Below are 27,115 nucleotides of genomic sequence, written 5' to 3' on the forward strand. Positions count from 1 at the left end.
AAAAACCCATAATAAATACAAAAAGTTCAAAACAAAACAATCTACAATAAAAAGAACACTTTAGTTGTATTTCAAATCATTTGCATACTCTTGTTCCTCTAGAAATGTTTGAAAATATTCCTAAAGATATGAGCATGCATCAGTACTATTATAAGAAACAGAACAAGTCCAGAAATGAGAAAAGACATTAACCCTGCAAAATGTAACAAACGATGAACAGTTTACAGATTTGAAATACACACAACACAAAGTACACATTTGTCATATATTGATATCTAGGCAGTGGCTATATTTTTATTTTTGTTAATTTTAGATATTATCTCAATATATATTGTTTATACAGATCTATAAGCGTGGAATACAAAGATACATAAGTTTACTATTTGGACTCTACTAGAACTGTTTATAAAGTGCATTTTCAAGGTAAAATACTAAACAGTTTTATTAAGATACACTTATCTTAAAAAAAGATAAAAATATATAAAAACAGAGACTACTTATCACTTATTTCAAAAATCAAAGCACTTGGTTAGTTGTTGCTTTTTGTCACAGACTATTAGAGAAAGGTGGAAGAGCTTGGCAGCAGTGCTTGAATTTCATGGGATTCTCCCAGTCGTTCTAATTCTAAATGTATATTAGAGCTACAAACAATAAATATTGAATGAAAAGTGTATGTTTGTGTGTATATATATATATATATGCAAACAGTATATAGAGTACTGTATTTATTGACACATATACATGTTTTTGCAAAATGTGTGTTAATATTAGTATGTTAAAAAAGAAAGTATTCAGCAATAATACAAACGAATGTATCATACGAAGCATTTGTACACCGTGTATGATGCAAACAAATCATCTTATCCAAAGACCTGACTGATTGTAACTCACTTTTCAATAATAACGATTTTGCAATAGTAATACATCAAACAACGATTTTTTGCAGTTATTGCAAGTTAAAAGTTTTTCCCATTTCTTCTTCTGAATTCAGGCTCCTGACAAATTCTATATAACGTATCAGTATTCACTGATTAACTTGTTCATTCCTTAAGGTTATTAAAAGTACTATTAACATGGAACATTATTATCTATATTTTGTTCAAAATTGTCCCTACAGTTTTATCTCGCATTTTATATCCTCACACCAGAAGCCACACTGAATGTTTTCTCAGGGAGCAGACAGTTTGTTTGTCGTCAGTCTTTTGAGCTGTGAAAAATGAATCATTTCTCAGTATCTGAAAACATACATTCCATTACATAATGAAAGATTATGCACTTCATCATTTTGGTTTTGGTGAAAGTTTCATATAGTTAGCCTTTCTTTGTTTAATCATATGCCTCATTCACATGCCAAACCTACTCTTAGAATTGACTAGAACTCCCAGGTTCACATCTTAGGGCAACTCATGTTTCAATGTTGAGAGCATTTAATCCTATGTAAAGGAGAGTGGTGGACATGGAATTGGCATAACGGATCCATGACCACCATTGTAGGTTTCTTTCCTTCTTCACTGAGAAAAATTTACCTGAGACACAAAGATATGTAAGAAACATAAAACCAATTGAAGATGAATTGTAGAATGGCCAAGTCCCGCATAAAGCAAAAACAGTCTTTTGAGTGCTCTTGAGACTTTCCAAAGCCCTTTTTCCACTGAATTCATGTGCTGCCTGATCTATTTAAACATCTACACCTGGGATTAGCAACTTCTTTATGCAGCTCAGAGAGAGTGTATCTCCCAAGGTCCAAAGTTCATTCAATCCTTATTGAATAAACTGTGCCTGTCTATGAAAAGCATCAAGCTACTCTGTGTGTCTTAATGAAGACTGTTATGACATTATGCTTGTTTGACTTGCCATTTCTATGTTTGTCATAGACCTTGATGTGGCAAGTTTCTAGGTTGCTTTTCTAAGAATATCTTTTTGACCTTAGTTCACATATGTACTCAATGTAGAAGAACACCGGAAAGATTTTTGTTTATCCTGCATGATGGAAAATGGCTGTAGTCACCTTATCAAATATACAATATGAGAAACTCAGAGGACATATGTAGAAGAGTTCAGGGTACCAGGTTGGATCACCCCAATTAATAACAAAAATCATCCTAATTAGGCTCAAGGCTAAAAAAAAAACAATGTCACTATTGGGTCCAAGAATGACAACCTCCCGCTGCAGTTTGCCTGTTTAAATATGTCTGAGGCCAGAAGGGGCGGTACTAGGCATCGTCTCTCAGGGCTTGCCTGTTGAGGAAACAGGAGATACGGTTAGCGACAGCGCCCCCTCTTGCTGTGGAGTGGTATTGCTGGGCTTACCAGAGCCTTCTGGGTGGACCCTATACACATATGCTCGACAACAAGCATACAGTTTTAAAAGCTATGCTTCATCAATCCAATGTCGAATTCAAAGCAGAGAGACAAGTGCTTCTCACAACATACTTACTTTCAAGAAAAGTGTATGTTTTTAAACACTTAATCCCTTTCATCTTCACACTTTTAACTCTGCTTAACTTGCTACAGTTATAACTCTTTTCAGGTAAGGATGCAGAAATTAATAATCATCTGGGTAACGTGGTCAGGCAATAATATAAAATACAGTGAGCTGGTAAGCATAACACATGCCAACTTTCTCATCCCAAGCGAGAGATGTATTAAAACATTTTAGATATGAGTTATAATTTATCATAAATGTTCTGAAGATTTTTTTAAGATAGTTTCAATTTAAATCTTAAAAATTAAAAAAAATAAAAAGTCAACTTAATATAAACAGTCAAAGAATGTAATGTAAACCTGAGGGCATTAGCACTGAAGAAAAAATTCACTTTGATTCCCAGTAGTGTATTCCACATGAAAGTCGAGCTTCTTGCATTGAGACACCCTCCTTCAATTCAGTAAGGTGATACAACAGGAAAACACAATTCTGGATATTTGGCATTATTATTGTAAGCTACAGTAAACAAAAAGAGATTTGAGAGTGCTTATATAGCAGCTTGCAATAGTGACATGTATATATATATATATATATATATATATATATATATATATATATATATATATATATATATATATAAAAACAAATCCTGGAATGGAAAAGCAAGGCGATGATACGTGATCTTCTTGGAAGTTCTCGAAAGACATTTTAAAGACCCGTGAGGCAAAAAAAACTGGCCATGGAGCGTCTCGCGGGGACCGTAAACATGAGACTTGGAGCCAAGAGATTGTCCCAGGGCAGTCTCATGGGGACGTGGAACATAGTCTTGCAAGACATGCCCTTCTTGTCAAATAAGAGCACAGACAGCCAGCAAAACATTCAGTCATGTAAAGTCACGTGGCACACACAGATCCTGTGCTCTCAGCAAAGAAGAAAGAGCAGCGCAGAGAAAAGAGACCCAAGGCGCAATACACATGCAGAGAAAGGTACAGAATATGAAAGCAGTTACAGTCGAAAGTATTTTAGCGTCCCAGCCAAGCTGAAGCCTTTTTTGTTTTAAGTGACTGTTCGGTCCATTCGAGGGAGGGCAGAGTACAGCGCGGCATTCTGATAGCTGGGTGATGATTGATGCGGTAAGGAGAAGGCGACACCTGTGGGTGGAGGGGTTGGAGAAGGTGCTAGAAAGTTGTGTTTGGGGTTACGCAGTCGGCGATTGGTAAAGTAGAACTTTTGTGACACTTTATTACGTCAGTCGTTACAGTATCAAAAAAAAGATAGCACAGATTGCATTGATGCAAACAAAAGGAAATTAGTTTAAGTCAGAGAATTTCAAAAACGAGGTTTAACTCAAATGCATCTATTGGTTACTTTGCAAAAAAACTATTAACTGCTGATGATATGGATCGTTTTGTCTGTGCTGAAATTCCAAACAGAGAAACCTATCTTAAATTATGGTACAAAGTCATTAAACACAAGTCTCACAGACCTCATTTAAAAGATTCAGCATATTAGGACACGAAAGATTCCAAATATTGTTTTTACAGAAGTTCTGAAATAAAAGTGAAACTAATGAAAGAGCAACAATTCAAAGAAAAAAAAATCTTACAAGTGTGTATCCGGAAAACCAAACACGGGGGTTGGCGAGCGAAGCGAGCAGGGGGCGAAGCCTCCTAGTATATATACCTGTATATAATATAATATATATTAAATATATTGAAAAAAAAGTTTGCCTTTTACTTTAATATATAGAACATGTATTCTGTATTGAATGACATATGATGATGTTTTGGCCATTTTAAAGGGTTAAATGACGGGCTTTTTATTTTTTTGTATTGCTATCCATGTATGTATTGTTCAAACCAATTTTTGTAGTACAGCCATAATGAGTTGTTGTATTTGGTGCAAGGCAAGAACCAACCTTGACTGTGCCACCAGTCCATCAAAGAGCAGCTCACTCTCAATGAGCCAATTTAGAGGCACCAATCAACCCAGCATGTTTTTGGGAGGTTGAAATAAACAAGTTCATGGAGGATAAACCCACACAGATGTAGGCATAGCATAAACAGTGTGGCTAACTGATGTGCTGGCAGGTAATTTCAGTAGTGCACATAGTTCTCTTTATATTTTATTAATTGCTGATTTGTGAATGTGATTGACTACTATAGATTGTTTAGATAGATCACATCCATATGAAGGTGGTACAGTGGCACAGTGGTTTGTGTGGATTCAGCATTCTGCTTTCAAATCCCAAGGAAAGCTGCTGCCTGTGTGGACTATAATGTAACTTTTTCTCCCCCTGCATAGTTACGACCACCCAGTGCTACAACAATAGAGTCTAGCCCCCCATAATCCTGAATTAGATTAAAAGGAGTTGAGAATGCCATGCTTCATCCAGTATGACAACAAATCATCAAAGAAGCAGTTCTTGAACATTCCTTTTCTGAATTTAACTCCAGTATTTAAGTCACTCGTAACCTCATTCACAATTTACTTTTTATAGAAACCCATAGAACGAACAGTTTTAAAAGTAAAGTAGTAATTAATTCTGAGCTTAGCTGCAGTGTTACCGAGTTCCTCATTCCTAGAGATACACACAACCTTGTCAAATGCCAGGTCATTGAGGTGCTGCTGTTCATCTCTGCAGCATCAGGCAGAAGGCTAAAAAGGGCCAAAATTCCCAGTCTTTTTGGGATATGGGAGGGAAGAAACAAACAGGCAATTTATGGTTGCAGAATTTGATCCCTTGAATCTGCATCCAAGGGGGAGCAGCATCTACCACTACACCACCATGTATACTGAACTAATGGATCCTAAAACTGCATGTAAAAGAAAAAAAACAACTAGAAAAAGATATCCAAGTTAAGCTTGTATTACAAATGTACAGGATGAGCTAGCATCATACTGACAAGGGAAATCTACAGCACACTCTACTTGTGCAGGAACATGTTGGCTGTCGAAGAAAATGATTATAAACCATAAGGAACAGTAAATATGAAAGAAATCCCTGTTATTTTCAGTTCCAGTTGGTATACGAGCTGAAAAGAATACTCAAAACAGAAAGTAACTTGTTAGAATTGGCTTTTTTTTTTTTTTGCAAAATAAAGGAATCTATGATGTTTGCAAAGGTGCCAAAATAATGAATTTTCATACTATGAGAACTGAAAGAGGCATAGAGATATTACTTGATTTATTATTATCTTATGATAACAAACATTCTCTGAACAGTTCCAGTTATCTTTCCAAATCTTACCCATCAACAAGAGTGAATAAAATCTTTTCACGCATTGCTTTTCACATTATTCCACTTCATTCCAAATAAGATTTCAGTTGTTTGTTTTTTTTTTTTTGCTTAGAAAAGCAAAATAAGGAAATAACACAAAATGAATATTTTTTGCAAATATGTTCAAAAAAAGTTCTAAAATAATAATAAAAGAAACTGGAGTACATGTCCATCACTCCTGTATCGCTGATAAGCTCAACCTGGAACAAGCATACACTTTATTGTGCTCTGGACTCACATGGCTTTTTTTTAAGACACAAATGTGATTCTCTGCCCTCAAACCACATCCATGCTTTACTGTAAGAAAAAAAAGGGAAAAAGAGCAGCTGAACAAAGCAAGTCTGAACACGACCTTTAATGTGTGTCACAAACAGGTCACTTCATTAGCAGATGGGCCTACAACACTGGACACTGAGTTCTCGGACGGTTCTTCTTGTGTCACCCGTTTCTAGTCCCACTTTGATTTAGCAACTGCACTGTTAGACACTGCGCTTGTTTAGTGGTTAGCCCTACAGCTCCACAGCTCTGGGTTCAAAGCCAGACCTGCGCAATTATCTTTGTGGAGTTTGCACATGTAACTGCATGGGTTTTCCTCCTTCCATCAAACTTGCGGTCGATAGGCGAATCTGTACTGGCCATGCACGAGTGAGTGAAAGTGTGGCCTGAGATGGATGGGTGCCCCATCCAGGATTGGTTCTGCTTGATGAGTTTAAATAGACTTTAACCCCCATGATCTGAAACATGATTATGAAGCAGTATGGAAGGATTTAATAGGCACTTATTTATGGATCATTACCCCATATAAATCTCTTTACTGTATATATATATATATATATATATATATATATTTTATATATGAAGAGGGAGAGCAAGAGAGTATGCAGAATAATGTGCTACCAGGTCACACAAACAGATGGCCACAATTTTAATATTCATGTATGATTTTTGCCTTTGCACACCCAGCCATGCAACAATGGATTGCATATTAGAACTTGTAAAAAATACTCAAGGGGGGTCCGCTGACCTCGGTCTCACATTCCAAAGATGTGCACGTTTCTCTGACTGATGACTGGAATTAGCCCCCCTAAGTGCCAGGTTAAGATGAATGGGTGCCTGATTGGTCCTGGTCCTGGAATGCAGTCGACACGGGCTCCCTATGTGATCTTGAAATGAAGAAAGTTGGTTTGGGGAAAGGATAGATGAATGGATATTTTATTAAGAATTGGGTTTCTGTAATATAAAAATATTTTTTTTGTCTATAAAGAACATACACTGGTTACGCACACCCCAAATCTACATTAGTGTAGTTGTATTAGGACACCACAATAAATTAGTGTACAATGTATAGTAATCATTGGATATTTCTGAACTGTTTGAAAGTTTTGCTCATTTTTTAACCTCTTGAAGCACAGTCCACATAGTAGGACAGAAAAGCAAAGTACTTTCCTGCTTTATCTGCCATGCTGAATTCTGTTTTGCGTCATCCGCCCTTGACATCATTTACATGACTGCACAAGTGTGTAACAATGCAGTTGCTGAAATAAATTTTACTGTATTTTCAGATCCCTAAGAGGAATCTAAGCAGCAGGTAGTCCTGAAGGTCACTTTATCAACTATTTAATAACACAATGCCTGCTGATTGGTGGGTTTGTGTGTCTGTTAAGGTTAAATAGAGAGGTGTTTGGCTTGTTTTTTTTTTTTTCTATGTGAAGTACAGTAACACCAAATGATGAAAATCAGTAGCCATGTTGTTAACCACTTCTAGGCAGTGTTCAGGATGAAGAATGTCCCGTCAGTGCCAGCTTTTATGTGTCTATACTGACACCATATAAATGTGAAAACAACAATCGACCTGACAAGGTGTCACACCTCATAAACTGGACTGAATTGTGCATATTTAAAGCTGGGTAATTTTATGAATTCTCTTTTTATAATCTGTCTTCCTGAGAACCTCACCATCCATAAAACCACCTAATAAAATGTGCTTATTTTATACTGTCAGTGCCTAGCTCCCCATTCAGAGCCACAAAACTCCCCATCTGCCAGTCTGGACAGAAAACAGGTCCCTTAAGCCACAAATGTTAAGACACTGTGTTCAAGTTAGAAAATACCATCAGAAAAAGGTGGAGTGAAATAAAAAAAACAAAGCATGGCGTAATATCATCACACCAAATCTGAGTTTTTAAGTCCCAGGGAAATATTTAAAGACATTCAGAATAAAAGAGCTCTGATGAAATATATAATTGTTATACAGGAAAGAGATTTGTTTTTCATATTTTGTATAGAAACAAAAGCTGCAGCACTTTTTTCACTTTTTTAAATTGCCATTTTAACAGTGACATAATAACCATATAACAAGAAAGTAATAATCAGAACATCATAAATAATACAAATTCTATCAAATATGGAAGCTTAAAAAATTAAGACATACATTTAGAACGTGAGCCTTTGGGGAAAAGGGAACACCTGCTTCACAAACCTGACTTATTTTTTTTTTTCTTTTCTTTTATTTTAATGTTTCTACTAGGCAGCAGACGTGACAGTGTAATTTTGGAAATTTTCCATTAGAAGGGAAGGAGCAGTAATGGTAATCACTACAGGGCTGTTTCCTTCAGATCATTGAGATTTGGCATCCGGGAACGAGATGATCGGCTAAAGCCATGCCCATTCTGGCTGCCTTTTGGAGGCATTTGGTCAGAATATGGGGTCCCATCACCTCCGGTGCGGTTTAAAGGGGGCACATGCCAGCTGGATTCCATCTGTCCTGGGAGCTGGAAGCCCTGCCTGCTCTTGGATTGTGAAGGAACCCCACTGCTGCCACCACCACCTGGATGCCCACGTCCTTCTCCAAACCCTGATTTCGATGGCTGGTTAGGCAGCGGCTGGAAGCGCAGTTCTGATGTGGTAGGGTGGTTAGAGGATGAAGATAGGTGAAGAAGTTTCCTTAAGGATTTTAATGGCTGGCTCTGCAGGGAAAAAAGTGAAGAATCCAAAAGAAGTGTTATTAATATCAATATAGATAACATGGCCAATAGCAATAACAAAACACCTAACTGCTACAGTCTGTGTTGTGAATAATACCTTACTTGGCCTATATTATAGCATTTAATGTATTGAAAATAATATTTTGTTTATTATTTTTGTCCCCAGTGGCATTGTGCGTTTTCCCTATGGCTGTAGAAATGTTTTTGATGATGTCTATGCTGGATGTTGCCACATCACCAACGATGCTGTCACTGAATTTTGGCTCCATCAGGCCACAGCTAGAAAAGACGGTGGTGTGCAGCCTCTTGTATCCTAAGTGTTGGATAACAAACAAACAAAACTTCTGATCTTCAAGACTGGCTTAAGGAAACCTTTGACAAGTGTTGCTGACTTTGTTATCTTGCTCATTTTGATTTTTCTCTGCCCTTTATGTTTTGACACATTATGTTTGCTTCCCAGTTTTGACCCACGAAATGCTTCTGACTATGAGTTTCATGTTGTCATTTACTAGTAGTCATACTCATTTACTTCTAAAAATGCAAAATTGCTGCAGTTTGATGGGTGGGCTATAAAACAATTTTCTAATAAAAGTGTGTTAGCACAGGATAAATAATGTGGACGAGGTAGGATAAGACAATGACTAGTCCTTCACGAGTGACCTTCCTACAAGAGTTCAGATTGAAGGAGGTGACAACACTGGGCTGGCGCCCTGCCCGAGGTTTGTTTCCTGCCTTGCACCCTGTGTAGGCTGGGATTGGCTCCAGCAGACACCCGTGTTCCCTGTAGTTAGGATATTGCGGGTTGGATAATAGATGGATGGATGGACAACACTGGGAGAATCACACCTTTTATGAAATGTATATAAGAGAAACAAAGTATCAGGATTGATGAATAATTGGCAGATTCAGAAATGTGTCCGATTTCTGTTCAAAAGACAATGCATGGCACTGGGAATGAAAGGGGGAAAATTACATCTTAAAAAATAAAGAAGACCACTTCACATTGTTTTATTGTCCTAATAGTTATCTAACTTTAACATTCTTTTGCTATCCATGTTTTGTGTTTCTTCAGATGTTCTAAAATGTTCTTTATAGTGGACATTCACACAGATGTGGATGGCAGTGACCGAGATGAAACACTATTGTTATTGGCCTTGCTGATTTATCTTTTATTCCACACCTTGTAACCCAAGGATGTTTATTGAAAGGTTAAGTGTAAATGGGTGACAAAGCTTGCCGTTCATTTAAATCCATGTATGAAGTGGAGGAAAGGACAATGTTCTCTAAGCTTTGAACAATTTCTTACCTTAGTGTAGGCAGGAGGGTATTGTATTTGTGGTCGGGAGCTTCAATTTTATTTAACATTCAGAGCCATATCCAGGATCAATGAAGATACTGCCATCTATCATTGAGTTGGTTTTATGGAGAATTGTACACTATGTTATCATACATTATGCTCTTAGTGAAAAGTGTCCAGTGGTTTCATGGCAATAGCCAGGCTAGAAAAAACAAACAATTTTAACCATTGTCATAATTCAATACTGGGATGTTATTTTCATCAGTGGGCTTATTTTACTGCAGTAAAGCTTTTAGGAGGAATGTTTTTAAATTACTGTATAGGATAACTAAATTTTAGGCTGTTAAAAGATGGTGTCTTTAGTAAATAAATGTATTTCCTTCCTTGAGGATCTAAATGTATGCCCCACTACCAACCCGTATTAAAAAAAAAAATGGTTGTAAACCTGGGGTAAAATAAACTGCATCTGAATATCAGTGCACTTTCAGACTTCCAAGGAGTGCAACTAAAGCTCTCCAAAAATATTAGAATGCTTTCAGTTTTCCAGTGGTGACCACCCTCTTCCTCACGGTTTCTGAAGTGATTATGACAGCGGCAGTGCTTCTGTGATGAACATTATACACTGTGTGTAGGGGGAGGACGAAGAAGCCAAAAGAGCAGAGAGTAGCGTCAGTTCCTTTTTCTGCTTCAACTGCTGATCGGGGTCAACGCAAATGAAGAAAAATCTATTTTGTGTTTCATTATGGCAGTGGAGGGATGTCTCCAATATTCAAAGAAAGTGACTGTGTGAACATTATTATGAATAGGGGGCCATTAAAATGTTAGGATATGCTGCTTTAAAGAGTAGATTACACTGCAGGCACTCTGAGAAGAAACATACCAACGATTAACACCTCACCGATGACTTTGAAGGATGAGCAGCTGATTGGCACTTTAGTAAGATCAGGAATTTTGTCTCTGATGATGCTCCTCTACTTTTTTAAGCTGGAGAAAAAATGGTGTCAATCAAAAATGACTTGCTGTTTGTGAAATAAGAATGTTGAGGTGTTAATACTCCATTAGGAAGTAAAGGGTCTTTATGGACAAATTGTTTCAGTTTAGTGTTTGGAACTCTGTAGTATAGTAAATTAACTAATTTCTGAACTTAGAAACCTTATAAATACTAAGTTGGAATTCCTGCATTTTTCAAAGCTTTTGAGTTTACATATGTTGGTGATTTTTCAAGACAGCATTGGGGATAAAGAACTTCCTTTAAATTGCAACAGACATTCTGTCATTGGACCTTTTTTGGCATCACAACTGGCAACCAGTCAGATCCTTTTGTTCAGACCGTGTACTGCTGTTTGTCCAACTGAGAACTGGTAAGAACCTTTTACTATCATGTGAAAGACCTACCACGTACTTGAATGAGTAGCTTTTGGTAAAGTTTTCTTTGTTCAGAGCTTGATAGCTGCCTCTATGATTGCTGTAGATCAGGAAAATCTTTGGGCAGATCACTGCCTCTGTAAAGTACTAAGGACTTTTGGACTTAAATAATCTTTTACGTGTTATATGAAATGAATACTCGTGAATGTATTCAATTTGCTAAAAGCTTATGAAAATTTCTTTTTTTCTGGCATCCAGAGAATTCATCCATGACTTATATTTGGTGTTTGTTTCAAGACAATCCATTGGAGAAGAAGAACTTCCTCTCTTTGAGAATGTAATCTGACAACATTAAAATACCATCTACCATTATCCATAGAAGCTACATTAAAAATTAGTATTATTTTCTCTTGATAAAAGTCAGAAAATGATAGAAATTAAAAGAACTTTACGTAATGTTTTTGTAAATATGGTGTTATACAGTATCATTTAGGCTTTATTGCCGCCTATTTCAGACCCAGAAAGACATTCTACACATCCACTGCAAAGACAATCTAAAAATTTACATAACAGGGTTGAACACTTGTACTGCTTTGCCCACACAGGGTGCATTATTTTTCAGTATTGTCCTTCTTGTCTTTTTTTTTCCAAGTTTCTCTCTTTTGCTGCAGATGGTAAAATATTTGAATATCTTAATTTTCTTTTAAGGTGATTTGTAATTTGTCTTTTGGAATAGTGATTTATCATAATATTCTGAGGAAAGGTTTAATCTCAATTTTTTTGCCAGGTAAGGTAATGGAAAGTATGGGCAGAAGTATGGGACATATCTGTGATGCAGAAGCAATATATCAGAGTCCCTTCATGGTTTTCTGGACAGTTAGTTAAGTTCAGTGAAGAGCTGAGGTGTACTCTTGTAAATGCCACTTATTCAGTTTACCTGAGAATGCGCTTCAGTCATATTCTCGGGAAGCCATTCCCTTTCTCTGTCCCTTTCTCTGTCTCGCTCCCTGTCTCGTTCTCGGTCTCGATCCCGCTCTCGTTCCCGGTCTCTGTCCCGTTCTCTTTCTCGGTCTCGGTCCCGGTCCCGATCTCTGTCTCTATCTCGATCTCTGTTCCTGTGTCTGCTGCCCTGGTGATTTGAAGATCGGATTGCCTTTTGTACTGGCAGAGGGTCTTGAGCATCAGTGCCTGGTACCTGAACAGGAACAGGAGGAATATTTGAGTATAGTGATGATGGCCAGCACAAAAAGCCAAACAAACTGTTTTCAATGCACCTTATTCCAAATCATATTTAGCCAATTCCTAGAACAGCCCAAACTGAGTGCGGAGAAGGAAAAGTGAAAACAACATGGCTCTCAGTAAAGTATGGAAACCCGTGGCCTTAATAAACATACTGAGAAATTTAAACAATTCACTTTAAATAATAGATGGTATTCTAATTTTTTGGAAGACCACCTGTATTACAGTAAGACATTTTCTCAGGATTTTATCATTTCACTAAGCCATTAGTATACTTTTAGTATTTTTGCCAAAACAGCAACCTATTTCTAATATGTTTGTCACTACTCTTTATTGGCAAAATCCAAAGATATTAGCATCCTTGTGGCAGGACATGACCCAAGATTTGGGAGGGGTTCTCACATAAACCAGTAGCTGACGCAGTACCACCAAGGAGCTGTGTTGTACTGCAGGGTAGTAAAAGAAGAGTCTACTGTCTCCTTTCCCGGATCAGATGGGCTTCTAAACATGATTTGGCAATACAAGCGTAGGAAAGTGCACCTCTGATTTGCAAGCTTGGGTCATGTGATTAAGATACCATGCACGACCGATAAACATCTGCATCCCCATAACCTTTTACATGCGGTTAACTGAGTGGCTGGAAAAGAAAAAAAATGTTATGAAGTATACGGAACGCATTGATAAGTTGTTATTTCACATTCCATGTTGGTTGAAAAGTTGCATTTGTAGACCAAGAGCCAGTTCCATAAAAAGTATTTTACATCACACATATTTACAAGCTGAATCATTGTGGGCTGGGTGTCACATTGTAGACATTTAATCTATAAAGTGGGGACTACGAAGAATCCAATTACATCTGCACAAACCAACCCTAAGATTCATGACCGCCTTTCCGGATGGTGTATAAAGTCAGGCATGTCAGAGCCTGGTCACAGCCACAAAATCCAAAACTATTTACAATGTGTGAATGGATGCTTTTTTTTTTCCTTCAGTCAATACACCATCATTTTTCTTATCTTAAAGTTTGATATGACTAATGAAATACATGTGCCGTACATGTCACTACAAGATTCATTTCATATATTTCATTCTTACAATTGCAATATTGTCTCCAAAAATACAAGAAAAAACATCTTCATGCATTATGATCTAAACCTTCCAAACCTGCGATGCAACACTGTATCTTCTGATCTGATGCAACATCCTCGGGATGCCCAGATACTTTAGGGCAGATAGATGAGGCAACCACTTTAAGAGATCATTAATCACAACAAGGTTTTGCATGAGCTTACATAAAGCAGTAACATATTTTTCAAACTTGCAGAAAATGCTGTAGGGGTAATTTAAATCACACACTGCCAAATATTCACAGTACTGATGGAGGTGACCTTAGTCTGCCAAGGTCTACTCTGTATCCTGTATGTGGCCTAAAATGGTCTGTCCAAATCACTGAGTGACAAATGTTTGTCTAAAATCTATAGTGCAGTCACAAAAACAAAGTCCTGGGGTGTGAACACAGCTGAGCTGGCGAAGAAGGTTCAGCAGAGACTTTATTTCCTGAGAGTCCTCAGGAAAAATAACATCCCCCAAAAAGTGCTGGTGTCCTTCCATTGCTGCTCTATTGAGAGTATCCTGTGCTACTGCCTCTGCATGTGATTTTCCAGCTGCACAACAGCGCAGAGGAAAACATTTCAGTGGATCGTAACGACTGCCCAGCAGATCATCGGCTGCTCTTTACCCTCTCTGGATGAACTGCACAGCTTTCACTGCCTCGGGAAAGCAGAAAATATCTTAAAAGACTCCTCACACCCCGCTCATGACATGTTCCAACTGTTACCATCAGGCAAAAGATATAGGAGCATCAAAACAAAGATTAATAGACTGAAAAACAGTTTCTAACCTGTTGCTATTAGGGCACTGAATGTCACCTAATCACCTCCAATGCAGCAGTGCGATACATGACATCTTGTGCAATAGTGTTAATGTGCAATTAAGGTCTTATGTTGAATGTTTGTGTTACCTTGTTTCTTCTTATCTTTTCTTATCTTTTTGTAATTATATTTATTTATATTTTGACACTGCAGGGACTGTACCTAATTTTGTTGTATTTGTTACAATGACAGTAAAGATATTCTGATTCTGCAAGATACAGAGTAACAGCTAATATGTTACATGCAATTTTTCTAAACCAATGCACAGCAGATCTTCTGCAGCAGTCTACAATATTTATATGCACTCTAAAAATAATGATTCTAACGTAATTCTTTACTGGGTTATGGGATTCCTTATAGAGCCATTGTTTGGCAAAAAACCCTTTCATTCAAGAGAAGATTCTTTGCATATGAAATTGGTTTTTGAGGCTTTCAAAAGGTTTCAAATATGTGGACAAAGCCAAAAATCTGTAATAGGTTATTGCCTACCTAGTACGATACTAACAGGTACAAAAACCTGAACTTAGCCTGGGTTAATGCATGCAGTAAGGATCCTTTTAAAATTATGAACCCACTGGTATTTCACAAGTCTGTTAACATTCTGCCATGGTTATTTATGGAACTTATTATGAATCTAAACAAATAAAGGTTCTTTCTGCAACCTTCATGTGAATGGATCTTTGGGGAATGAAAAATAGTTCTCCTATGGCATCACTCTGAAGAATTGCTTTGGCACCTTTATTTTAAGGGTGTGTGTATATGTACATATGCATATATCTATCTGTCTATATAAAGTCTTGTTTATTAAGAATAAGTTCTTCTTAAGTTTGTATATGCTGGATTTATGTCCAAGTGTCTGTTGATGGCGTTCTCATTTGATAACCAGGATTCAGCCTGTACATATGTATACATATACATATACACAGTACAGGCCAAAAGTTTGGACACACCTCCTCATTCAATGTGTTTTCTTTATTTTCATGACCATTTACAGCACTCCATCACTCTCCTTCTTGGTCAAATAGCCCTTACACAGCCTGGAGGTGTGTCTGGGGTCATTGTCCTGTTGAAAAATAAATGATCGTCCAACTAACCTGACTTCTGCACAACACAACTGCTGGTCCCAACCTCATTGATAAAGCAAGAAATTCCACTAAATAACCCTGATAAGGCACACCTGTGAAGTGAAAACAATTTCAGGTGACTACCTGTTGAAGGTCATCGAGTGAATGCCAAGAGTGTGCAAAGCAGTAATCAGAGCAAAGGGTGGCTATTTTGAAGAAACTAGAATATAAAACATGTTTTCAGTTATTTCACCTTTTTTGTTAAGAACATAACTCCACGTGTTCATTCATAGTTTTGATGCCAATCTACCAATGTAAATGGTCATGAAAATAAAGAAAACACATTGAATGAGGAGGTGTGTCCAAACTTTTGGCCTGTACTATAATTATATATATATATATATATATATATATATATATATATTTATATCTATACAATATATTGCCTTATTAGAAAGTTAATTTAAGTAATGAAGAATTACGTGGCTAGACATAAAAACTGAAAATGTTCTAAATACAGTAGAGTCTCGCTTATCCGACATAAACGGGCCAGCCAAATGTCGGATAAGTGAAAATGTTGGATAATAGCAGGTGTTAAGAAAAAGCCTATTAAACGTCAAACTATGTTATAATTTTACACATTACGAACCTAATAATCATGCTTTACAACAAAATAACAGAATAAATTAACTTAAAAAATGAACTTACAGAATTGTCTGACGTTAAATACAGTATGTACTGTACTTAAAAAGTTCCGTCTGTGATGATTTAAAGATATTTTTGATCGTAGTCTGCTTTCCTGACAAGTGCCTTTTCTTCGCTGTGAAGTCTCGCCATCTTTGCAGCATCATTATGTCGATTCCTGTAACTCTTTCTTGTTGCTCAATGTAATTAATTGCAGTTTGTAGCCTTAACTCCGTCACTAATATATTCAACATCTGTACGAGCGTATACTGTTTACTACAGCATTGTGACTGCGTGTTTGTGCTGTGATATGCAAGTCCCCGTCTTGCACCCGAAAACTCGAAGCTGAATCTCAGTACTTTTAGCAACACCAGCTTTATTAAGTTTTAAACAGCAACAGCACGGTTATCTATTGTAGCGGGATCTGCCATTCTCCTATACACAGACACAGCAGTCAAGCAGGGTCGGGGGGAAAGTAATACTGAGCCCTGCGCATTTATAATGTTCCTTGTATCACCCATCAACGGCAGGAGCTTATAGCATGTCTGCGATCTTTTCGGATTGGCTTTTACGTCGAATTGCTACTGCGCTGGGACACTGCGATTTCTTTGGGACGCTCTTCCACGTGTCGTCCCATTGGGTGGAATCCCAAAAGAGTTTAGAAACTCACTCACACCAGCCATGATTCTTTTCAAAGGTAAAGTGCAGGTTCATTTGCTTTATGTATTTTTACTTTATATTTTGTATTAATCGTTTTTATACGAATAGTTTTGGGATATGGAACGAATCATCTGAGTTTCAATTATTTCTTATGGGGAAATTCGTATTGATATACTATACGAGTGCTTTGGACGTGAGCACATTTCCAGAACGAATTATGTTCGCAAACCGAGGTTCCACTGTAATTAGCTGTGGCAGAGTCGAGAGCAACAAAGAATAGAGTACGCTCACGCTCACAACTTGCAGTTCTTGTTGCCGATTGATGCATATTTTTTTTTTTTTTGCGGTGGGACGGAATGTTGAATAAGCAAGACTCTACTGTATACAGATTTACTATAGCATATAAGTCTTCAACATTCTTGAACCCAAAAACACAACCCACAGAATTCTAGGCGGCATGTACTGCACACCTTTGAGTCTGATGAACTTAAAGCGCTTTAATTAAATTGTTGTTCAGGAATGAAAATCATTGATAACCACGGGTTTTGTCGATTACAATACAATTTACTTCATTCAAGTTAAGAAAGCACTTTCCAAAGACACTTTACTTATTGTACCTTTTGATATTATGGAAAAGCCAAATGTGAAATAGCATAGTTTACATGACACACCATTGCTGGACTTTCTAACCAAAGTGCAGCGTTTTACTTTGTGGAGTTTTGATTTTTGATTGGTGTAAAGATAATAAGCTTTGACTGTAAGAGATGTAATGCTCTGGGAAATATCCTAACTTAGTTCATACATGCAATATAAGTGTTATGACTGTGTGGCCAGACATGGTTGCAATCACATCATCAGATTTGCTGATGAACCAACAACAACTTGGAGACTGTAAACAGAAATTATGTGATACACAGTAAATCTGACAGAACTAATCCAACAACCTCTATACATCACAAAAAAATTTAACTTATTGCACATTTTAGGAGACGCAGCAGGAGCCATATTTTAGTCAGCAGCTTCGGAGAAATAGTGAAAAATGTAAACCGCCTCAAATTCTTTGGGTTACAGATAGCAAACACTTGATAGTGATACTGAAATTATACTGCAGAAGGTAATAAAACAACACTATTAACATCTAAGGAAATGGAGAAAATTCTGGATAATAAATCATACACTTTTAAATGTTTATTTTTCTGACATATTTGTGGCATCCTCCTGTTATACAATAGTATAACCACTCATGACAAAGAGGTGGCTCAGAACATAATGAGATTTGCTTAAAATGGCATGTGAAGTTACTTTAAAGTTAGCTACACTTATTTATAACACATGCTGCTGTAATAAAAGCTAGGCCATACTGCAGGATTCCAGAAACACTTTTCTCACCTCTAAAGCTGTGAAGTTGGTTGACCTAGATACAGCACAAGCAATACATTTTACTGCCTCTTATGATCCTTCTCATCAATAGAAGACTGAACCCTGCCAAATCATAGCTGCTACAAGTGGAGGTATGCAGTGAAACTCACAGACCTCCCTTGGGGCTGCATTGAGGACTGACAGCAGAAAGTAGTGCCAAGCCCGCCCCTCAAAGCATAGTGTAGTTTATACCAGACTTTTTTTATTTCAGTTTTGTGGTTTTTACTTTAAGTACATCATTCTGTAGTTCCTTTCAGATTCCACACTTTTTTTCAACAACCGACAAACACAAACATACAGCAAAAGACGATGGGGGGTATGTGATCTGAACTGAGATGTAGCTTTATATGCCTAACTAACTTTAACTCACTCATTGAAAAATTCAATCTTACTGCTTACCTTACACTATATTGCCCAAGTATGTGATTCACTGTTTAATTGCAGGGATTTTGCTGGATCAACTCCATTATAAATTTGAGAATCTGAACACTGTTTATTAGATCCGGCTTTGCTCAAAACTAAAGCAATTTAATTCTCTTAGCTGGCTACAGCAGGACTGTCCTTTTGTCTGGGGACACATAGGATTTCCCCTTTCTGGAAAGCTTTAAGAGTTACTGGGTCACTTTTTATTGTGGTTGGACTACAAAGTCCTCCAAGGATGGTCACAGTGGTGTTAGACTATAACGCCCCATGACATATTTTTAACATGGCTTAACATTTTATTAATCTTTTATGAAATCCATTAACTGACCCATTTATGTGTTGAGATTATTTTAAAAGCTAAATCCTAAACGTGAACGTATGAGAAAAAATACAAATGCAGCCTGCAGTCAATTAGTACTAAACAATTTAGGTCGTGATTCTGTACATAATAGCAAAACGTCATTTGTAAAATGTACGAATTCTGAAAAACTGGAACTAAAAATATGTCCTAATTGAACTGATAGCCAACACATTTCAAGAATAAATATAGAAGGTCTTAACCTTTAAATCAGATTATTGCTTAAAAGATTACATATTGGTTAGAATAAGGTGCCCTATGTGTTGGAAGGCACAATGGCACAGTGCTAGTAATTTTCTAAATAGCTGTGTAAATCAGTGAGTGTTGGTGTCTGCAAGGGAATCAATTCTAAAGACTGGCATCCTGTCCAGGTTTGGCTCCTGCATTTTGCCTGATGATGCCAAATTCAGTTGGTATAGAAGGCGAATAGATGGGTGGATGGTAACTGGTTGGTAGAACAGTGAATGTGGAAATACATATGTAGCAGTTGAAACTTTGGTTTAAAGGCATCTGGATGTGAACACTGGGCCATCTGACAACCAGCTCCACAATATTTGTGCTCCTAATGTACCCCCAGGAGATAAAATGTAGTGTTGCTTTATATTAAGCATTTTGTACCGCTTGCAGGAATGCAAACAGAGAAAATCAAGAGATTTTCACCAGATTTAAGTACTTAAGATTTATTGGATTTGATTGTTAGTTAGTTAAGATTGCCATAATAAGGTCTCAATAAAATAAAAAATGCTGTAACTAAAATATGTCCTTAAATAAGAAGAACACCAAGATCAATTACGATGGGGCGTTCAAAGTGACATTCAAGGCAGACATCAAGCCATAGACTGCAAGCAGAAAAATAAAGCCTCAGATCTAGTTAGGGACACTCTGTGAATGGGATCAGGAGGACACAGTGACAGCCTGAGTTTTTTTTTTTCTTACTTATTCCTGTCTGTTTATCTCCATATCAAATAATGGCTTTACTATTTTAAAAACAGTCAAGGCAGACTATATTTAAAATGTGTTTAAACTTGAGATGCCCTTCTTTATCTCTCACTGTGCTGTGACCTGGTGTTTTTTACCCTTTGTTTTCTATGCATAAAATGAAAGGGTTTAATGTCATCAGCATGGCTAAGGCAGTCAGTAATTTTATTCTTTTGCCATTATTCACGTAATAGAAATACTGTATTATTGTTTATTTGAATAGTTCATGGACCCAGCATCTTGGGTTCAATCCCCATTCTCAGTTGTTAACAATGTGGATTTTGCAGGCTCACCCTGTGTCTTTGTAGGTTTCCCTCCAGATACTCTGCCTTTCCATGAACATCTCCAAAGATGTGTGGGTCAGTGTGATTGGTTACTTGGTTTCAAACTGCCAAGAGTGTGATGTTGGTATGTGTGTTGGTCCTGCGATGGACTGGCATCCCGTCCAGTTTCCTGATTTGTGCCCAGCGCGTCTGGGCTCCTGAATTGGATTAAGCAGGTTTAAAAGTGTTAGGTTATGTCATGTCATATTCATTTGAACCTCTGATGCACTGCAGTATTTCATCATCTTTATTACTACCTCTTGCCTACGTTCTGATGTGGTGAGCTGACCTGTCGTTTTGCTGGCTTAGCATAGCTGGTGCTTGCAGTGAAAAGCGATATATTAAATAAACACTGACTATGTGGCTGACGTATCAGTTTCTCTGCATAAGCAAAAGAAATTGTTTCCCTTTATGGTAAACTTCTTGTCTATGTCTCTGGTCAGCTTCATTGTGTTCTTTTTAAAATCTAGATTCCAAAGATCTCCTTGTGGTAATTATTTCTAAATGTTTACTCAGGAATTTGAGATATTAAAAGCATCAAGAAATTATATAAAACATATATTTAGGGGACTGTGGTGGGCTGGCACCCTGCCCGGGGTTTATTTCCTGCCTTGCGCCCTGTGTTGGCTGGGATTGGCTCCAGGAGACCCCCGTAACCCTGTAATTAGGATATAGCGGGTTGGATAATGGATGGATGGATATATTTAGGGGACACCGACTATCTACAGCAAACCAGGAAAAGCCATACTTACATTAAATATACAATACCTTGAAACAGCATTCAGCCCCTAAAACTGTTTTCACATTTTAGCATCTCAATATTCTATACTTATTAAGCTTATTAAAGTAAGAATTTCTAACTGATCTCCAAGACAGTGTACATATTTCCAAATTCAAAGAAATTAACTCAAAATCTGCTAAAATGGCAACAATCAAAACAAGTGCACATCCCTTTGTGAACGTTAGGCTTACTACCTCAGGTGCAGTGTATTACTTTACCATCTTGCCCAATTTCTTGATGGCCTCCACCTCTGTAGCAAATGGGTGGATCACCTGTTCTCAATTTATGATGAGAAATGCCCCTCTCTTGCTAAGTTCCAAAAGTATGGAAGAGCATTCGAAACAAGTCAGGGGTACACACTTAAAGAGAAGCATTGATTTGGGAAGGGCACTGAACATACCTCGGAGCTCAGTGTACTCCATCATACAGACGTGGATAAATATGCAGCTACAGTTACACTGTCTGAGTCAGACCACCCCTCTAAACTTAGTCATGGAACAAGAATGACACGTGTGAGAGATTCTTATTCTGACCAAGTGACAAAAGTCAGTGACTGCAACTGGCTTAACATCTTCCAAGGCACTGAGCCAAAACAGCCTTTATGGAAGAGTGTCAAAAAAGAAATCAACATGACATCACCTGTAAAGAATTTGCAAAGATATGGAACCAAGTGGTATGTGTGTGATACGTCTGACTCTACATATTGGTCAGGTACTGCCATTCCATCTGTAGAATGTGTTGGTGGCAGCATTGTATTGTGGGTATGTTTTTCAGCAGCATGGACTGACAGTGTGGCCAGCATTACAAGGAAGAGGAATGCTGGAAGGAAACCCGTTCCCCTTAGGAAGAAAGCTTAAACCGAGTAGGAAGTTTGTCTTTCAACAGGACAATGACCAAAAACACAAAGAGTAGCTTAAAATGAAGAAAACTGATGTCCTTGAGTGGTTGTGGCAGAGTAATGACCTTAACCCCATAGAAGATTTGTGGTAAGAACTCAGAATTGCTGTCGACTGCCACTCCTAAATAACCTGGCAGAGCAAATCTTTATCAGAGCAAAATTTATTAGGACTTATCCAAAAAGACTACTTTGATGCAATAGCTGTGGAAAAAATGGTTGAAGACTTTTTCAAAGCATTGTATGTCGTCTTAATTTAAAAAAATTGTGGCATAAATATCAGTCATATTTTACAAGATTAAAACAAACAGACTTATCAGCTGTACCTGAAGACCTACTCTGAGAGTAGCAGGCGACATGTTTTATGGAACTGGTCATGGCTGTTCAAAGCAACTAATTATGTTTGTGTCAAAGTAATAAAACTGTTAACATGCATTATCAGTCAAAACGGAGTAGTAATGGAGAGTGTTAGGGTTCAGTATTGAAATGAAATACCATGGGTGAAGTGACTACAGGTAGAGCTTTCAAAGAGGAGCTATGCTTTATATTATTCTTTGAATTAAAAAGAGGAAATAGGCATTTCTTGATGCTTGGATTCTTTCCATCGCCGCTTTCCGTCTGCAATATAAGATGCAAAACACACTAGTGGCATACAAAAACAGATCTTAACAAAGGTTTTTCATTACTGAAAAAGCAGACATATGGCAAAACAACATCAAAACAACATGAATGCAGAATACAATGGTATTACAAAAATGGTCACTGAGACAAAACATAATGAATCCTTTTGAAAGTACAACAGCACTGACTTTTATAAATGTTAGGTACTGAGTACAAATATGTGCATTAGATGCTTGGCTAAAGTATTGCTTACATTTGCAGTGAAAACTATACAATAAAAAAACATTCTGACTAGATTATCTAAATAAATGATTTGATCATTATAATACATTAAGTAGTTCAGCTTGCACAAAATGCCACTACAAAGTGACATCAGTCTCCTAGGGCCTTTAATCACTGTGTTTTGTTTGCAGGTTCTTTTTTGCTTTGAAGCAAATTCAAATTCGGTCTTCCATTACTTTTACAAGGCAGGAACACCAGAGAGAGTTGAACACGTGACAAGACAAACATCACCATCTGTACACTGTGAAGATAGAGTGGCATCTTTACAATTTGCAAGAAGACATAAATAAACACTGAGGACCAACAGGCTCTGAACAGTGACACACACTCAGATTTTTCTTGCTTCTTCATAGGTGGTCACTTGAAATGAAAATTCTTTTATTATTATTTATGTCACCTATTATTTATTGTTTGCATCACCTTAACTTGCCCACCAACCAATTAGTATGTATAGGATGGCACTTTGACCCTTAATGTCATGGAGTCCAATTCCTGCAGGGGATTTAAATGTTATACTGTGCATAGAATAACATACACAAAATAAAATAAGCAATTTAAAACACACACACACACACACAATTTGTGAATCTTAGGATAGTGACCTTTCACCTAATATTCATGCTTCAAACCTTATGATCCAACCTGTGACACTTCGACGCCAAGGAACAATGATATAATCTAACACATATCCTGTCAATTATTTCCTTATATTTAATAACCATTCTTTTCAAAGTACTTGTAAATATTCTCAGATGTCAGAGGCAAAGCTGGCTATCATAGTGCAAGCCCATTGAGGTTGGGTGGCAATGATTTGTGGGCATGCTCACTGTGCAAGGCCCTAATGCTGCTGAGGATCTCAGGGGAGGTGAAGAGGAAGGCCTTACAATCGTCTATGGACTCTGCAGAGGGAGCCATTAGTTTCTTGTCATTTAAAAGGGCAGACCTAGGGTGAGTTGCTGATGGGTTGTGTGGTTGGAAGGCCTGACACACCAGTGATGACCCCAGGTCACATCACTGATGATGTGTACCAACGCAACTATAAGATGTATCTCACAACTTCCTCCATGAACTGTTGGGTCACATTGTACTTTACTGCCCCCTCTTTAGCTTTACTTAGTAACTTCGAAACCATGTTCCTGTATCTACTTGCTACTACTTGTAGTCATTATTGGTGAAACTGTCTCATTTGTCCTAATGCTGTACTGTCATTATGGCTATTTTGTTGTTTGTTTATGTATTTTATTCTTAGGTTTCAGTTTGTCATCCTATTGTAATCTTGTTTTCTTTGTAAAGCAACTTGTAATGGAACATACTATTAAGAGCATGACAGCATTTACATTAACTGTTTAAGGAAGACCACCATTCCGCCTCAGTCATTTAAACTGACAAATACCCCACTCTCAACCTTCTGTTTGATTCAAGCATAATCTGCACAGGTCCTCAGACACATTTTACAATTTGACACTTCACTACACTCAGATGTCTTTGTGTTATTTATTGTATTTGGCCGGCTCTCCCTTAATCCTTAACCCTCTCAACTATTAATCAGCAACAGGGGTTTTGGAACAAAAGGAAAATTTCGACGAGAACAGGCCACTTTGCTTAACAAACTTTGTCAGTACTATTCATCTAATTTCTCCATATTAACATCAAGTCAAGTTTTGAAGGTCCCTAAAGACTTACTCTCTACCGTACTACTTGGTAACTTATTCCATGTATCTACCATTCTCGGTGTGAAGAAGAAGTTTCCAATATTTGTGTGAAATTTACCCAAAACACGTTTACCCCTGTCTCTCTGTGTTCTTTATAAACTTGTTTTAAAATAACAGCCTGGCTCCACTGTACTAATTCCTGTGGTGTAGCTACTGGCAATGCGTGTTTTAGCAAACTGTCTTTAGTTTTTCAACCATTGCTGAGTATACCAATGTGATGTTCAGTCTGCCCTTCGATTGCTGCAGCTACATTCTCATATGCACTCTCAACACATCCTGTTCAGTGGCCCAGGTATCCCGATTTCTCTGTCATCCAAGGCCTGTAAGCTTTACTCCATGACATTTTTCTCCCATTCCAAAAGCATTCATACTTTGCTCTACTAACCTATTGGGTTCATGCTCTTTCTCTCAAAAGGGCTGTTGCATCTCCCCTATTTGTAGGTCTTGCCTATTGTAAAAGCAACTACTGTTGAACTCAAAGCCTACATGTTTTAGATACTGACCTTTAGCCATGTAACTAGCTGTTTGGAGGAGGAGACTACTTAAACTTTAAACCACTTAAACTTAGAAAATACTTAAACAGATGGGGGGCACTGGTTGATTCCAATAAATTTTGGTTCTTAAATCTAAAATTTTCATGAATCACCCATAAGAACCAATTATAAACTTGTGGTACAGTCAAACTGTTTGATTTATGGAACATCAGGTAATGTTTAAAGATAACATTCATATCCATCCAAGTTGGTTTTTTTAAAATTAGGAATTTGGATAATTTGCATTCATACCTTAAATTTAAATGCCCAGAGAACATACAAACATTTAAAATATTTTGGTCAGGACAAGCCTCTTACTTAGAATGCAAGAATAAACATAATTAATTTATAAAACTTAATTTAATATAAACTGTAAGAATACCGTTTGAGACTTCTTCTTTTTCTTTTTTATTGCTCTGAAGAATCCCTGTTTCTCTTTCTCTTTTAATGGCTCTGGAGGGCTGACACTTACATTCTCTGAGTTTTTCCTGAAAATAAACATGGACATTATGTAGAACATCACAAGATCAAAAGCTCAGTAACAAATATGTTTATACCGATGTACCTATCTGTCTATAGTAATTCCATATGTATCTATCTATCTGTGATCAGATACTCCTTATCTTTATCTATCTATCTATGTATCTATCGTGGTGGACGGCTGGGTCCCATGCCCAGCCAGGATGCCCCTTCACTATATATTCAGGGGGAGCAGTCCTGGACGGTGCAATACCCCCTGGGTTGGAGCAGTCCCTCAGCCTCACTCAGGGCTCCATGGGAGATGGAGTTCTCCACAGCCCTGTTGGGATCTGAGGTGGCCACCAGAGGGTGCTGCATGGGCTCCTGAGCCCAACTGGATGAATCTTCAGCCCCACCCGGGAGTGCAACCGGAAACAGATGATCAAGCACCTGGAGCATTTCCGGGTGGGCCATAAAAGGAGCCAGCAACCACCACTCAGTGACCATAGTCGGGAGGAGGAGGACAAAGCTTGGAGGAGTGGTGGTAGAAGAGAGGAGTGTGATGATTTATGTTTGTGTGTTGTATGGGACTGTGTTGTGCCTGTGGGGATTACGAGGAAGACGTGCCCCACAGGTGAAGAGAAATAAAAAGTCTTTTGATTTTATATGTTCCTTCCGTGTCCAATCTGTGTTGGGTCGGACGCTTATATAGCGCCTTGTTACACTATCTATCTATCTATCTATTTATCTATCTACTGTATCTATCTAAAAAAATCTTGGACAGAAGCAGTACCTTCAGTCTGCCATTGCTCTCATTTGTTAAACATGTCAAGCTGTAGGTGTTGCAGTGCACCTATGGCCACCACAGAAGCCTAATTTTATCTTTTAACTAGCCATCCTTCGCGGCTTTGCACGTGTATTACTGAAACAGGACAGTGAGGAGGGCCCAGCCCAGCGCTCTACTCTTGACATCACTCTTTCCTTTCCCCTCGGCCCACAGCCTCTGTCTCGGATTAGTGTGAATATACCGCTACTGCAAGTGAACTATGATTCTTAGTGCAATGAGAGAAGTTGCAAAATCAACAATAATGTTCAAGCAAATTATAGAAAAAAAAATGATCTAAATCAGTTAAGCAGTTATCTTGTTCGCTAACTAAGCGGAGTTAAGGTTATGCCCCAAGGCAGACGAGTGAGTGAGGAGGGCATCCCCCCACCCCCGATGAGTCTCTCTCGGATTTGCGCTAATAAATCGTTACCGCAAGTGAACTATGATACTTAGTGCAATGAGAAAGTTGCAAAATCAACAGAATGCTCAAGCAAATTATACAAAAAAAACAGATCTAAATCTGTTAAGTAGTTCTCTCGTGAAAAGCGGACAGACAAAAAACTATAAGAAATTTCA

The 27,115-nt window shown here is 37.7% G+C and overlaps 1 protein-coding gene across 3 annotated transcripts in view; it reads right to left on the reverse strand.

Moving 5' to 3' along the window:
• Positions 1-5,595: 5,595 nt before the first annotated feature.
• cdkl5 (cyclin-dependent kinase-like 5) overlaps positions 5,596-27,115 on the reverse strand; it is a 496,892-nt gene continuing 475,372 nt past the window's right edge. For 2 of the 3 annotated variants that reach the window (XM_039745022.1, XM_039745024.1), the window contains 4 exons: positions 25,637-25,742; positions 22,602-22,724; positions 12,289-12,546; positions 5,596-8,671 (listed from right to left, as the gene is read on the reverse strand). In XM_039745022.1, coding sequence (XP_039600956.1) covers positions 8,300-8,671; positions 12,289-12,546; positions 22,602-22,724; positions 25,637-25,742 — 859 coding nt within the window. In that variant the 3' untranslated portion in view covers positions 5,596-8,299. The remainder of the gene's footprint in view (positions 8,672-12,288; positions 12,547-22,601; positions 22,725-25,636; positions 25,743-27,115) is intronic. The other variant, XM_039745025.1, reaches the window with a different exon arrangement.

The sequence above is a fragment of the Polypterus senegalus genome, chromosome 2 (genome assembly GCF_016835505.1).
Source record: "Polypterus senegalus isolate Bchr_013 chromosome 2, ASM1683550v1, whole genome shotgun sequence".
Lineage (NCBI taxonomy): Eukaryota > Metazoa > Chordata > Cladistia > Polypteriformes > Polypteridae > Polypterus > Polypterus senegalus.